Raw genomic sequence first — 15,715 nt, 5'->3', positions numbered from 1 at the left:
CTTGATAAGAAGTTTATAAGACCGAGTGTCTCACCTTGGGGAGCGCCGGTATTGTTGGTGAAGAAGAAGGATGGTAGCATGAGATTGTGCATAGATTACCGTCAGCTTAATAAAGTGACGATAAAGAACAGGTATCCACTTCCGAGAATTGACGACTTGATGGATCAATTAGTGGGTGCTCGCGTGTTTAGTAAAATTGATTTGAGGTCAGGTTACCATCAGATTAAGGTGAAGGATGAAGATATGCAGAAGACAGCCTTTAGGACACGGTATGGCCATTATGAGTATAAAGTGATGCCCTTCGGTGTCACTAATGCGCCAGGTGTGTTCATGGAGTATATGAACAGAATTTTTCATGCTTTTCTGGATAAGTTTGTTGTTGTATTTATTGATGATATCTTGATTTATTCTAAGACTGAAGAAGAGCATGCAGAACATCTGAAGATTGTGTTGCAGGTGCTGAAAGAAAAGAAGTTGTATGCAAAGTTGTCAAAGTGCGAGTTCTGGTTAAGTGAAGTAAGTTTCCTTGGCCATATTATTTCTGGTAGTGGTATTGCAGTTGACCCGTCGAAGGTTGAAGCGGTATCACAATAGGAGACTCCTAAGTCAGTTACAGAGATTAGAAGTTTTCTTGGTTTGGCTGGTTATTACAGAAGATTTATCGAAGGATTTTCGAAGTTGGCACTTCCATTGACTCAGTTGACCTGTAAAGGTAAAGCTTTTGTGTGGGATGCTCAGTGTGAGAATAATTTCAATGAGTTGAAGCGAAGATTGACAACGGCTCCAATTTTAATTTTACCAGAGCCGGATAAACCTTTTGTGGTATATTGTGATGCGTCCAAGTTGGGCTTAGGTGGTGTGCTTATGCAAGATGGCAAGGTAGTAGCTTATGCTTCGAGACAATTGAGAATGCATGAGAAGAATTATCCTACACATGATTTAGAGTTGGCTGCTGTGGTTTTTGTGTTGAAAATTTGGAGGCATTATTTGTACGGTTCCAGATTTGAAGTGTTTAGTGATCATAAGAGTTTGAAATATTTATTTGATCAAAAAGAGTTGAACATGAGGCAGAGAAGGTGGCTAGAGTTGTTGAAAGATTATTATTTTGGCTTAAATTACCATCCGGGTAAAGCTAATGTGGTTGCAGATGCCTTGAGTAGGAAAACGTTGCACATGTCGGCTATGATGGTGAAAGAATTTGAATTGCTGGAACAGTTTAGAGACTTAAGTCTTGTTTGTGAATTGGCACCTCAGAGTGTGCAGTTGGGTATGTTGAAAATTAATAATGATTTCTTGAAGAGTATCAAAGAAGCCCAGGAGGTTGATGTGAAATTTGTAGACTTGATGGGTGCTAGTAATCAGAATGCAGATGGTGATTTTCAGGTTGATGATCAAGGAGTGTTGAGATTCCGAGGTAGGATTTGTATTCCTGATAATAATGAATTGAAAAAGTTGATTTTAGAAGAAAGTCACAGAAGCAACTTGAGTATCCATCCGGGAGCTACAAAGATGTACCACGACTTGAAGAAACTGTTTTGGTGGTCTGGGTTGAAGCGAGATGTCGCATAATTTGTATATGCTTGTTTGACTTGTCAGAAATCGAAAGTTGAACATCAGAAGCCTGCTGGTTTGTTGACGCCTTTAGATGTGCCGGGATGGAAATGGGATAGCATCTCCATGGACTTTGTGATGAGTTTACCAAACACTCAAAGAGGGCATGATGCCATTTGGGTTGTTGTCGATAGATTGACGAAGTCGGCACACTTTATTCCAATTAATATCACTTATTAGGTAGCTCAGTTGGCGGAGATTTATATTCATAATATTGTGAAGTTACATGGTGTCCTGTCGAGTATTGTGTCGGATAGAGATCCGAGGTTCGCTTCGAGATATTGGAAGAGCTTGCAAGAAGCTTTGGGCTATCAGCTGAAGTTGAGTTCAGCTTATCATCCGCAAACAGATGGTCAGTCGGAAAGGACGATTCAATCATTAGAAGATTTGTTGAGGGTGTGTGTACTTGAGCAAGGTGGAGCTTGGGACAGTCACCTACCATTGATAGAGTTCACGTACAACAATAGTTACCATTCGAGTATTGGTATGGCACCTTTCGAAGCTTTATATGGTCGAAGGTGTAGAACTCCTTTATGTTGGTTTGAGTCGGGTGAAAGTATTGTGTTGGGACCTGAAATAGTTCAGCAGACTACGGAGAAGGTCAAGATGATAAGAGAGCATATGAAAGCGTCGCAGAGTCGACAAAAAAGTTATCATGACAAGCGTAGGAAGGACCTTGAATTTCAAGAGGGTGACCATGTGTTCTTGAGAGTCACTCCTATGACCGGTGTGGGTCGTGCATTGAAGTCCAAGAAGTTGACTCCGAAGTTTATTGGTCCTTATCAAATATCCGAGAGAATTGGCACGGTGGCTTATAGAGTCGGTTTGCCACCACATCTTTCGAACTTGCATGATGTGTTTCATGTGTCGCAACTTCGGAAATATGTAGCGGATCCTTCACATGTTATTCCTAGAGATGATGTGTAAGTTAGGGATAATTTTACGGTGGAAACTTTACCTTTGAGAATTGATGATCGTAAGGTGAAGACGTTGAGAGGCAAAGATATACCTCTAGTCAGGGTTGTTTGGGGAGGAGCAACTGGTGAAAGTCTTACTTGGGAGTTAGAGAGTAAGATGCAGGAGTCATATCCTGAGTTGTTTGCTTGAGGTAATATTTCGAGGACGAAATTCTATAAGTTGGGGAGAGTTGTAACGCCCCATTTTTATTCTAATATTTTAGTAGATGTGTGAGTATTTTTATATGATTTTATTTGTTAAATAGATGATTTTATGTGAAATATGTGTTTTTGGTGATTTTATTTGATATATGGTGTGATGCTATTTTATTATATGATTTAGGGAGTTGTATATTATTTAAATGAATATGGCTTTATTATTTGTGGAAACATTAGGAGAAATAAAAATAGGAGTAAAATATTAATATTTTGGTTAATGGGAGTTAATTAGTAATTATGTGAGTTTAAGGGAGTTAAGAAAAATAAAGGAGAGGTTTTGTTTATTGGGAAATAGAATAGAAAGAAAGTCAGAAAGAAACATTTCACGTACAATTGAGAAAAACATAAGTTTTGGGAGAAGAAGAGAAAACCTAGAAGAGGCAAAGAGAAGAGGAGGAACAATTCTGTAAGCTTTTGATTCACCTAAATTAAGGTAAGGGTGGGATTCCTTTCAATAATCATGGTATATAATTTTGATTTTTGATGATTGTGGTGTTTTGGGCATTAGGGTTAGAAAGTTTTAGGTTAATTTCTTAATATGATGAATTGTGTTGTTGATGCATGTTTCTATGTTATTTGATTGCTATATTGCCTAATTGAGCCTGAAAACTACTGTTGAAACGTATTTTGGGTAATCAGGGATTGAAAATTGGGATTTTGATTGAAACGTCGGTGTCTGAATGTTCTACAGACAAGTGATTATGTGAGTTTGGGAAAACGATTTTTTTTGAGTGGTTTAAACTTGAATTTTCCTGTAGAATATGATAGAGCTTAGTGTCAGAAGCGCATAAGCGAAAACGGCATCGAAAACGGATTAACGGTTTAGGTTTTACGCACGAAAACGTGAGAGGTAGAAAATCTGATGTTGTCTGTCGAACTATGAACGTGCCACGATGGCATCCCAACGTGCCACGATTTTTCCAGGAACGAAACCATTTTTAGGCTGTCCAAACGTGCCACGATGGTACCTTAACGTGCCACGATGAAGTATTGACTTAGACTATTTTTGACCTATTTCTATGCCTCTAAAGGGATCCTAAGATGTATAGTAAGACCCCAAATCAATAAACTTAAGTGTTAGGGATTTAGTTGAGGTGTTTTATGGATATTTGACTTATGTTCAATTGATCAAAACTTAATTGCTTTTGGGGGATGTTTTAGACTTTGAGATGAATGTAATTGATTTATAAATATATACTATGTTGTTGATTCCGTTGTTGACGTTGTTGTAACGTCTAATGTCAAAGTTGGGGAGTGTGTCATAATTGTTGTAGGCACATATGTTGTTGTTGTAGTCGTTGTTGAAGTTGTATGTTGATATACACAAGTCGAGTCCATATGCATACTCATGTTCTGTTGGGGGCTTATGCCCTGGAATGTTTATCATTCAAATTGTTGGGGGCTTATGCCCTGGAATGTTATCATTCACCTGTTGGGGGCTTATGCCCTGGGATGCTTTAACCATCCAAATCGTTGGGGGCTTATGCCCTGGAATGCTTAGCATTCAACGCGCGTAGATTGGTACCACCTGCATGATGCATTAGTTGTTGTTGTCGTAGCATTGTCGAGTTGTTGTTGTCGTAGCATTGTCGAGTTTTTGTTGTCGTTGTAGCATTGTCGAGTTGTCGTCGTTGTCGCATTGTCGAGTTGTCGGTGTCGTTGTGGATAACGTTGTTGTTGTTGTAGTTGTTGCTGTACCTTGTTGCTGAAAATAATTATGTCGTTGCTTATGTGTTTATTTATATACATTATTAATGATGTCTGTTGTGATATGCTTGTTTGTTTTCATTAATTTGATGAATTATATATATTATTATTGGATAAGTTTCTCACCCCTTCTGCGTATATGTTGCCTCGACCGTGGGTAATGTGCAGGTAATGATGGCTTGTAGGTTGATTGGCTCAAGTGTCTAGGGCTCTGATACATATTAGGATGGGGATCGTCGCTAGTGTCTTCTCATTTCTCTTATGTATCACATATTTTGGAAAAGACTTGCTATTAGAATAAAGCTGAATTATGTTGTGGCCTTTATGCCAAGATTTTTATTGATGTTGAATTTGGTTGAATTTATATTTTAAAGAATTATTCCGCTGCAGTTTGTAAGATAATTTAAATGTTGGTATTTAAATAAATAGACAATTTTCTATTATGAAATTTTGATTAGCAGTGTGACACTCCGTTGTGTGATTACTCTGATTTTATTTATTAATATTACGTTGTTGGGAGAACGGGGTGTTACAAGTAGACTCGCTCGCGAGGCGAGTGAACAGAGCCTGTGCTTTGTTTGCTCGTCTCACCCTTTTTGGTGTCTTTTGGTTCGGTTTTCGTTCATGCATTCTTTTACATAGATAAACCCATTATAACAAGACCCAAGGCATGAGTTTAAAAATGATTTCATGATTATTGAAGCAAGTATTTGATTGTATAGTAAAGCATGGCATGCGAGAGATATAACAGGTTTCGAACGGGTAGCAAGTTATACTTCAAGTAAGGGCATGAACTAGAGCCTCGACTAGTTGTCGAGAACTAGCATGTTTAGCGAGAATCCCTAGTATGATATAGTAAGTATGATAAGCCGCAGAGTGGTTAGTTAGTTTCCCCACTATGTTTAAATATGTACAAGAATAATCAAGTATGAGTATACCGCTAATCGGATCGATTAAGGTTCCGAGGTAACACGCAAACATGAATAGGTTTAATCTTTCACGATGATAAGACTAAGATTATAACCGCATGGCGGTGCTCGTGTCTCTTGTTATCCACGTCAGGGGGATACGAGAGGTTCTCGACTCAAGGGGAACGGTTCAAGCCGTAACGGACCCGCACGACACCGAGGGAGTCTGATGTACGTACATCGGTCATGATGGGATTGTACTCGGGGTTACTCCACCCGGGACTCTCCATAAAATGAATCAAGATAATGATGTTTGTTCAACACTAACATAATGAATAATGAACTTATATGTGAATATGTACGATATGACTATGATTATGATCACGAATGAACTCATCCACGATTATGTTTAGTAAAGAATGTGATGTCGATGACGTTCTTAGGTTTCCCTAATCGTCCGGCTTAGGATTGTGTCGTGAACATGTTACAAGTAGACCTCGATGCGTTTACCGTGTCTTGGCATAGTGGTCTTAGGTTCCCTCGACCGCCATGACACATAAGATGATAGTAAACCTATAACAAGTAAGATGTTTTTATGACGGTCCTAGTCTGCACAACCGTCTAAGCATGCAAGTCCCCACTCACGTATAATCAACCGTCAGGTTGTAAAGTAGACACGTGGTGAACGTAGGTTTCCCCCGAGGTTACCTATAGCCTAGGATTTAGGGGAACTCACTGAGACATTATGTCTCATCCCAATCCTTATTTGTTTCAGATAAACAGGTTGGACGTCAAGTTAGTTGCCGAATGGATGATACAACAAGTGTTCGTTCGTACCGGCGAAAGATGAGATGGACGTTCAAGGATGCACCTATTATATTATGGACAAGATGAGTTGTATTTTTATGTACGAACACATTTAGTTGTATATTGTATTCATTCGAAGCATTATTGTTGTAAATTTCTAATGTATCCAGTACTAAATTAACGCACTTGCTAGACTTTCTAGATACGTCTAGTATGGGTGTTACATTTGGTATCAGAGCAGGTCGATTTAGATCGTGCCTTGGGTCATTAAGTTACAACTAAGGTAGTGGGACCATTGGGTTCCGGGTAAATGTTCTATTTGTTGTTGTTAGTTGAGCCTGATCAACTCAATTTAGCATTCAACGATTAGAATGGATGCCTGAGAGCTGAATAGGACCAGGAGGAACGAAGTATGTGATGAAGATGATTTGAGAAAGTAGAAACTCAGAATAAGAATAGTACGAGTCTAATTGTGCCAAAAGGTGGCAGGTGAACTATGTAGTCGAAGTTTGAATCCTCTGAAAATATAAAGCAATGTTAAAATGGATTGTTCCGGCAACGTAGGGTAAGTTGTTAATGATATTTCGTGTAACCGAAAGTGAAGGATTTGGAAGTATCTAAGTTTGACCTGGAGATTCAGTATGAGTTGTTGTTGGAATGGGATTGTACCCTAGAACGCAATTGCAAGGCTACAAGATAAGGAGAAGTCAACACATGTTGAAGGAATCAGTGAGCTTTCAGGGGTAATAGTATGTGGATGAAGTTCAAGATGTGAATGCCCAGAGTGGATAAGGTTTTGATGTCTGAAAGGTTGCGCAAGGAGACGTAGTTACGAGATAAGCTATGCGTAGTGGAAGAAGTTAAAGTTTTAGGTTAAGTGTTATTACGATTAAGACAACAATTTCTGATTGTGCCGGGAATTATGCTAATTGATATTAATGCTTGTCACACAAATATTATGGAAAGTTTTTATAATGTTAGGGGTAGATAATGTGCATTGTCACTTGTGAAATAAGAATTTTATGTAAAAGTTAGTTTTTTCTCTTAAAACATGGAATCGAAGAAACTCGCTAATATCCAACCTGGGGACGAAACTTCAATTTTCCTGAAAACCGTCAGTTCGTCTCTAGGGACTGCATTAGATATTTGGGAGTTGTCTTCATGATATTTTTATACAATAAAAACTCCTTGAAACACCAAGTATCGAATGCACATTACATCCTAAAGTTTTAATGGAAAGGCATGGACAACCATTAACGAAATCGATTTCGGTTCAAGGTAACATTAGAAGTTAATGTGTTAAGAGTTAAGAATGGGCTTGAATCAGAAGTTTGAGGTTTCAGATTATGGGATAGACGTCGTGGATACGAAGTCATGAGACGGAGAGTAGCAAGGTGAAAAGTTGTGTGTGTAACGCCTGTTTCGATTATTTAATTATTTTAATGAGTTTTAGAATATATTTATATGATTAGTGTGATTTATATGATTTTAGAGAAATTTATGAGACGTTGTGACTTATTTTATTGTTTAATAAAATAAGATTCGAAAATAAAATAAATATTAAGTTGTGGGGTTATTTTGTGTAGAAATATATATGTTATTTGGTGTAGAAATATATTTGTTATTTTGTGTAGAAATATATATTTTATTTAGTGTAGAAATATATTTGTTATTTTGTGTGGAAATATATATGTTATCTGGTGTAGAAATATATTTGTTATTCAGTGAAGAGGTATATTTGTTATTTGGGGTATTAATATTATTAAGTGGGAGAGATATATATTTAATTTAGAAATAAATAAGATTATGAGGAAAAGAGTAATTTTGAGGTGTAAGAGAAATTAGATGAGGGGTTATAAATAAGAGAAGTTAGGTTTAGAAAGACATAGAACGTACGATCAGTTTTTGGAGAAAACAAGGTTTAGAAAGAAGAGAAGAGAAGAGAAGAGAAGAGAAGACAAAGAGAAGAGAGAAGGGCTGACAATCGATAATTCTAAGGTAAGGGTAAGACTAACTTTCAGTAATATTAAGTCTATAATTCTGATAATTAGATTTAACATGTTGTAGGTTGAGTTTATGAGAATTTGAGAATTAAGGTTTTGAGAGAGATTTGATGATTAGATGATGAAAACTTGTTGAATTGATGTAGAAATTGTGTACAGACCTTAGATAATACATAGGATGATTATTGGAAGTAGTTTTGAGGTTAGAACCATGAGATTAGGTGAAACTTGGAGAAAATCTGCATTCTGCCCGAATTTTGATATTAAAACTGGTATTGATCGGTGCTGAATTGGTCTTAGGTGTAAACACGAAAGTTGTAGGTATGGATGTTAGCTTTCTAATGCCGTTGGTCTCACGTCAAAACGATTTATAGAACTTGAGTTATGGTCAAATTACTACACGTAGGTCATAGTAAATTTTTATGGACTTTTAGCACAACTTTTCCGAAATTAAAATGAAAACTGGTATTGATCGGTACAGAATTGGTCTTAGGCGTAAACATGAAATTTTTAGATAATTTTGTTAGATTTCTAGTGGCTTTGGTTTGACGTGAAAATGATGTTTGGTCTTTGAGTTATGATGAAAATACTACAGGGAGGTCTCAGCGAAATTGCACAGTGACAACATTTTCTGTTTCATGTTTTTGCGTTTTGTTCATATGTTTCTGTTTTGAATTGATCTTTGTTGTAAACATGAAAGTTGTTGATATTTGTGATACCTTTCCAGTAGCTTTGGTTTGACATGAAAATATGTTGTGGATAATTTATTATGTTTTTACAAAGATACATAGTGAATTATTGTTGATGTTTAAATACGATGTTATATGATGTTGTTTATGATTGATGAATATGATGTTTTAAGATGTTGTTTATTATCATTTGCTATTGTTATATTATGATATGACATGAATTATTTATGTGATCCATATGTTGTCAAGATGCTAAGATGTTAAGACGTTAAGACGTTTAGATGATAAGAGTTGTTAAGTCGTCGAGTCGTTATGAAGTCATCAAGTTGTTAAGATGTTATGTTGTCAAGATGTTAAGATGTTAAGATGTCATAGATGTTCATGAAGTTTATAAGACGTAAGATGTTGAGTCCATGCATACTCATTTAAAGATGAGGGCTCATGCCCTGGAGCTTTTGCTCAACCACGACGATGGAGCTTTTTCTCTACCACGACGATGGAGCCTTTGCTCAACCACGACGATGAGGGCTTATGCCCTAGAATGGTACCACATGCATTTGCATTTGTCAAGATGATTTGAGAAGTTGAAGTTGCATAGTCGAGTCGAAGTTGTTAAGATGTTAAGATGTCAAGTTGTCGAGTCGTTAAGATGTTAAGATATCAAGTTATCGAGTTGTTAAGATGTTAAGATGTCAAGTTGATGAGCTATTAATGAAGTGCTTTATGAATGATTTTGATGCTTAAGATGATGAATGATTATGATGTTTATGATGATTGATTATGAAGTTGCTTATGAAGATTGATTATGAAGTTGTTTATGATAAGATGCTATGTGATTTATGATATGATGCTATGTGATTTATGATAAGATGCTACATGTTTACTAATGATGATATGTGATGATGTTTGTGATATTTATGATGATATATATGATGTTATGATTAAGGTGATATATGATGTTATGATTAAGATGATATATGATGTTTATGATTATTTATTATGATAATATAAGATGAAGTTTATGACTAATGTAGGAAGATTAATGATACTAGTTGATGAAGTTTAAGTTGTTAAATGTGATTGATGAATTATATGCTTAATATTGTTGTTTGGTGAAATCTCACCCCTTTGCTTGAAAATGTTGCTCTTCGTATGGGTAACTTGCAGGTAACCAAGATTAGTTGCGGTCGTGAGTGGACTCCTCACAAGTGTGTCTTAGGTGCTCTGATACGTAACGGGATGAGATTATGTCTTTACTTTCTGTTCCTTACGTATTACTTTATGAATCTTTCAAGAATTGATGTTGAACTAAGTTTTATGAGATTTTATATTGAGGCCCTTGTGCCAAAGATTATTTAAGTTGTTGAAATTATTCCGCTGCGAAGTTTAAAATAATATGATATTGGATTTTGAGGGATAAATATTTATTTATTCAGTTTATGTTTTTAGAAAAAGAATGCGACATTCCGTTTAAGTTGAATTACTCTGATTTTTATTATGAAATTTTTATGTTGGGAAAACGGGGTGTTACAGTGTGTAGCCACAAGATTTCCGAATTATATGAAGTTATTGGTTTTCCTCGAATCTATGTTTTGCTTAATTGACTTGCTAAGGCTCGGCATGATGATGAATCATGAAGTTTACGTGGTTTTAGAAAGGATATATGCATATGAGTGATTGGAGTTGGCATTTTTGGAACTAAAATGGAATTCTGCAGGTACCAGTCAGTTATGACTCAAGTAGAGTAAATTAAACTCACTTGGAGCAAGTTGATGGCACTGTTGTGTTATCAACTTGTTCCGTGAAAATTTTATGGTAACGACTAGTACCCAGATTCACAATGTTTTTATATAAGATAAAGAAAACATCAACGCCAATGACTCGTGTGCTAATTTATGAAGTTTTCGTTAAAAGTACAATCAACGAGCAAGCATTAGTATGATTAAGCAAAGCATAGCATGCGAGGATACGAAGATGCAATGTTGGATGTTCAAGAAAGGTATGTATGAGTACGTGATGAGTCTACCATGGGAATTCGTAAGGATGATTCATGGAAATGGTAATTATGTGGTAACGAGAATGTGCACCATGAGTCAAGAATGCTCGGGAATGAGTTTGAGTATGGTATCGTTATGTCAGGAGATAAATTCAACCAATAAGTATGTAAAATTTATCCGCAAGGAAAGTATTGCGAGCATATGATAAACCTACCGTGAAACTTAATAACGCAAGGTGGTGAAGGTGCAAGGTCGTAGTGTTGGTTACAGCATGGAAGATTTTGATAAGATAGTAAACATGGGCAGAAAGAGATGTGAAGTTTTACCCACCTCAAAGGATTAAGGAATTGGTTAAAGACAACAGGTGAGAATTGGAGTGGCGCAACGGAAAATGATCAGTAAGGTCTTTGACGGTATTCACGGAATCATGAGTATGATAATAAGAACCTTCAAGAGGAATGGTAAGAAATGTCAAGTGTAGTAACATGGTTTTGGTAAGAGTGTTATGAGACGAATGAGAAGTTTCACTCGTCTCAATAGAATAGAGTATTGGTTAAAAACCAACTGGGTGGAAATCAGAGAAGCGCAACGGAAGTGAACCGGATAAGTTGTTAATAGTAAAGAAATTTGATGAAAAGCATAATGAGACGGGCGAGTAGTACTCGGAACGTTGATTAAGTAACGAGACTTTTGCCGTCAGTGTTGTATAAGGTAAAGATATATGGATGTGTTTTCACCTAACTATAATAGGAGAGGTTGAAGTTACTATCATGAAGTAATCAGGTTGTTTATTGGCGATGTCTAGCTCGTGCAAGAATTGTTAATCGGTTAGAAAGAATACGTGTTTTGACAAGAGAAAATACATGTAAAGTTCAAAAGGTCCTTTCTTGTGATTCAAAGCGATGATCAAGGCATCAAGCGAGGTGATCGATGTCTGAAGAATAAGTGCCATACGGGTGAAGGTAATAATATCTGAACATTATCCGAATGAGATGTTTTGAAGATACGAAATATGAGCTATGAATGAAAAGATTTATACCCTCTTGTGCCATACTTGTTAAGTGATGACGATACTTGCTAAAACGATGTCAAATTATAATTTAATTTCCCAACTTTTAAAAGTCAAGACGGGTATTAAGGGACTTGGAAATGAATTATGCTAACAACATGATATTTTCATTTACTGAAATCGATGACACGCGCCATAAGTGAGTAAGTTCACTTAAAACGTGCGGACTTCCGGACCAACTTGTCAATGGCGAGTTTGGACGAGATTCAACCTTTTTTAGAACATAGAAACTCGTCCTGTTCTGCAGTGCCGTTATCGGTTTGGTTCAAAATGTTTTCTTTAAAAAGAAAATACATATATTCATTCCAAGGATCCGTATACCAATGTTTATAAGATTTCCTAAAGTAAAAAGATAGAACAAGTATCGTTATTACCTAACAGTAAGTGGCACTTGAAAGTATGTAATACACAATGGAAAATAAATTTTGACGAAATGGATAACAACGTTCTCTAAAATGTTGTCTGAGACGTACAAGTATATGTTGAGGATATTCAAGTGCAAATGGTTTTAGTCGGAAATTTTAAGAGCATGTGAACTAAGAGACCGACTATTGAATGTCAAGTTATATGAGTTACCGATGGATTCGGGTGCAATGAGATCATATTGAGATCGGAAGATTTTCCTAAGACTCTGAAAGGAGATTCGTGGAATCGTCTGGTAAGTAATGTAAGTAAGAGTCAGGTGTCTCAAGTTACATAAGATAGAATACGTATGAGCTAAGTGTCTACACAATAAGATGTTTATGATGCAATTGAGCACTGCAGGGCAAACCTGGATTCTAGTGAGGCTCCAGTTGAAAGGCAAATCCTGAGTGTTCTAGATAATGATAAGTTACCTATATGAATGATTTACCCTAAGTAGGTGAGTTATGGATCCGAGACATCTAGTTCAATATGCCGTAAGAATAAGTTTTGATCATGATGTTTTAAGTTATGTTAAGACTATGAGAAGGGTGATTCCAACGATGCAAGGATTATTTCAAGATGTTATGTTTGAACTCGTTACATGATAAGTGATCTCTAAATTTCGAGGACGAAATTTTTTTTAAGGGGGGTAGAATGCAATATCCCGCTTGTCAGTATCGGAATATTACCCGTCGAACGCGTCAGATGATATGTATTTAAGGAAAATAAGTATGAGGGAAATGTTTATCATGAAGTGACAGTCAACACGAGCTAAGTATCAACGTCGTATAAACACGTACAAGGCAAGGGCATAATGGTAATTTCACGGTAAATGAGTGTTTAAGTGTTTTGGTCCAAAAATATCTCATTTTCTCATGTTGTTTCTCTTTCTAGGGTTTGAGAATTTGGTCTCTCCTCCTTCTCTCTCTACTCTCACGCCCTCCCTCTCTTCCCCAATCTTCTCAAAACTTCTTCCAAATCAAGAAATATGTTGTATAAGATCACCTCAAGATATTATGGTGCTTGGAAGCTTGGTTTAGGATGTTATTACTACTTCTCCTCTTCACTAGGATAATCTCAAGAAGTTAGGGTTTTGTTTAATTTGGAAGAGGAAGCATGAACTTGTGCAAGAGATGGTTCCTTCATGATCAAAGGGGATGATTTGAATATAGATTGATGAGTTAAGGCTTCGGAGGTTGATGAAGCAAGATGCTAGGGTTTGGAAATTGCTTGAGCTTGGAACTTGGAGCAATCTCAAGACATTGGTTAGGTGAGTTCCTAGTTAGATCCCACCTTTGGGAAGTCATGATTATGCTTGTGAGAAGATTTTATATTTTCTAGAGTTTATGTACATAGATATGATTCACCCTTTTCATGCCAAGCTTATTATACTTGCAAATACTTGTGTTATGACTGTTTTACAGGTTTTGTATGAATACTAGAGTCACAACATGCCTTGGGTCACTTGGTTATGAGGACTCTTCATCAAAAATATGTTTTGTGCAGGTGCTGTTCTGCATCAACTCGCCACTGCGAGCAAGGAGCTCGCGAGGCGAGTAGGATGGCCGAACTGGGGGTGTTGCTCGCCCCCTAGCTCGCCATTGCGAGTTGGAACTCGCCATTGCGAGTAGACTCCCTCGTGAGGCAAGTGAACAGAGCTTGTGCTTTGTTTGCTCGTCTCACCCTTTTTGGTGTCTTTTGGTTCGGTTTTCGTTCATGCATTCTTTTACATAGGTAAACCCATTATAACAAGACCCAAGGCATGAGTTTAAAAATGATTTCATGATTATTGAAGCAAGTATTTGATTGTATAGTAAAGCATGGCATGCGAGAGATATAACAGGTTTCGAACGGGTAGCAAGTTATACTTCAAGTAAGGGGATGAACTAGAGCCTCGACTAGTTGTCGAGAACTAGCATGTTTAGCGAGAATCCCTAGTATGATATAGTAAGTATGATAAGTTGCGGAGTGATTAGTTAGTTTCCCCACTATGTTTAAATATGTACAAGAATGATCAAGTATGAGTTTACCGCTAATCGGATCGATTAAGGTTCCGAGGTAACACGCAAGCATGAATAGGTTTAATCTTTCACGATGATAAGACTAAGATTATAACCGCATGGCGGTGCTCGTGTCTCTTGTTATCCACGTCAGGGGGATACGAGAGGTTCTCGACTCAAGGGGAATGGTTCAAGCCGTAAGGGACCCGCACGACACCGAGGGAGTCCAATGTACGTACATCGGTCATGATGGGATTGTACTCGGGGTTACTCCACCCGGGACTCTCCATAAAATGAATCAAGATAATGATGTTTGTTCAACGCTAACATAATGAATAATGAACTTATATGCGAATATGTACGATATGACTATGATTATGATCACGAATGAACTCATGCACGATTATGTTTAGTAAAGAATGTGATGCCGATGACGTTCTTAGGTTTCCCTAATCGTCCGGCTTAGGATTGTGTCGTGAACATGTTACAAGTAGACCTCGATGCGTTTACCGTATCTTGGCATAGTGGTCTTAGGTTCCCTCGACCGCCATGACACATAAGATGATAGTAAACCTATAACAAGTAAGATGTTTTTATGACGGTCCTAGTCTGCACAACCGTCTAAGCATGCAAGTCCCCACTCACGTATAATCAACCGTCAGGTTGTAAAGTAGACACGTGGTGACCGTAGGTTTCCCCCGAGGTTACCTATAGCCTAGGATTTAGGGGAACTCACTGAGACATTATGTCTCATCCCAATCCTTTTTTGTTTCGGATAAACAGGTTGGATGTCAAGTTAGTTGCCGAATGGATGATACAACAAGTGTTCGTTCGTACCGGCGAAAGATGAGATGGACGTTCAAGGATGCACCTATTATATTATGGACAAGATGAGTTGTATTTTTATGTACGAACACATTTAGTTGTATATTGTATTCATTCGAAGCATTATTGTTGTAAATTTCTAATGTATCCAGTACTAAATTAACGCACTTGCTAGACTTTCTAGATACGTCTAGTATGGGTGTTACAAACACCGTGTAAAAAAAAAAGTTGATGAAAACTTATACTTTATAGTGAGCCGAAATTCATATTGGTATGTAGATATGGAGATTCATCCTAAGGAAAGAGAATGTAGCATAATGTACAAATCGTGAGAGAGGCCGTTATATTTACTATTAGTATATGTATAGGGAAATGTTAACGAGTGCCCCCGGGGCACTCTTTAAGCACTTTAAATACTAAGTTTTTTATGAAAAGTTGGGTAATCAATGCATTGGAAATTGTAATAGTTGACTTTTTAAAGGAATAATTGCTAAATTGGGGATGCTTAAAGAGTGCCCC

The 15,715-nt window shown here is 37.0% G+C and overlaps 1 protein-coding gene across 1 annotated transcript in view; it reads left to right on the top strand.

Moving 5' to 3' along the window:
• The window catches only part of LOC146921244 (uncharacterized), a 30,529-nt gene extending 15,264 nt beyond the window's left edge, over positions 1 to 15,265 (top strand). The window contains exons 9-11 of the mRNA XM_085711271.1: positions 13,544 to 13,641; positions 13,796 to 13,877; positions 15,155 to 15,265. Of these exons, the coding sequence (XP_085567397.1) occupies positions 13,544 to 13,641; positions 13,796 to 13,877; positions 15,155 to 15,265 (291 nt within the window). The remainder of the gene's footprint in view (positions 1 to 13,543; positions 13,642 to 13,795; positions 13,878 to 15,154) is intronic.
• The last annotated feature ends 450 nt before the right edge of the window (positions 15,266 to 15,715 follow it).

This window comes from Medicago sativa, chromosome 5, assembly GCF_051527215.1.
Source record: "Medicago sativa cultivar Bolivia chromosome 5, Bolivia_mono, whole genome shotgun sequence".
NCBI lineage: Eukaryota > Viridiplantae > Streptophyta > Magnoliopsida > Fabales > Fabaceae > Medicago > Medicago sativa.
This window is presented reverse-complemented; position numbering and strand designations above follow the sequence as displayed.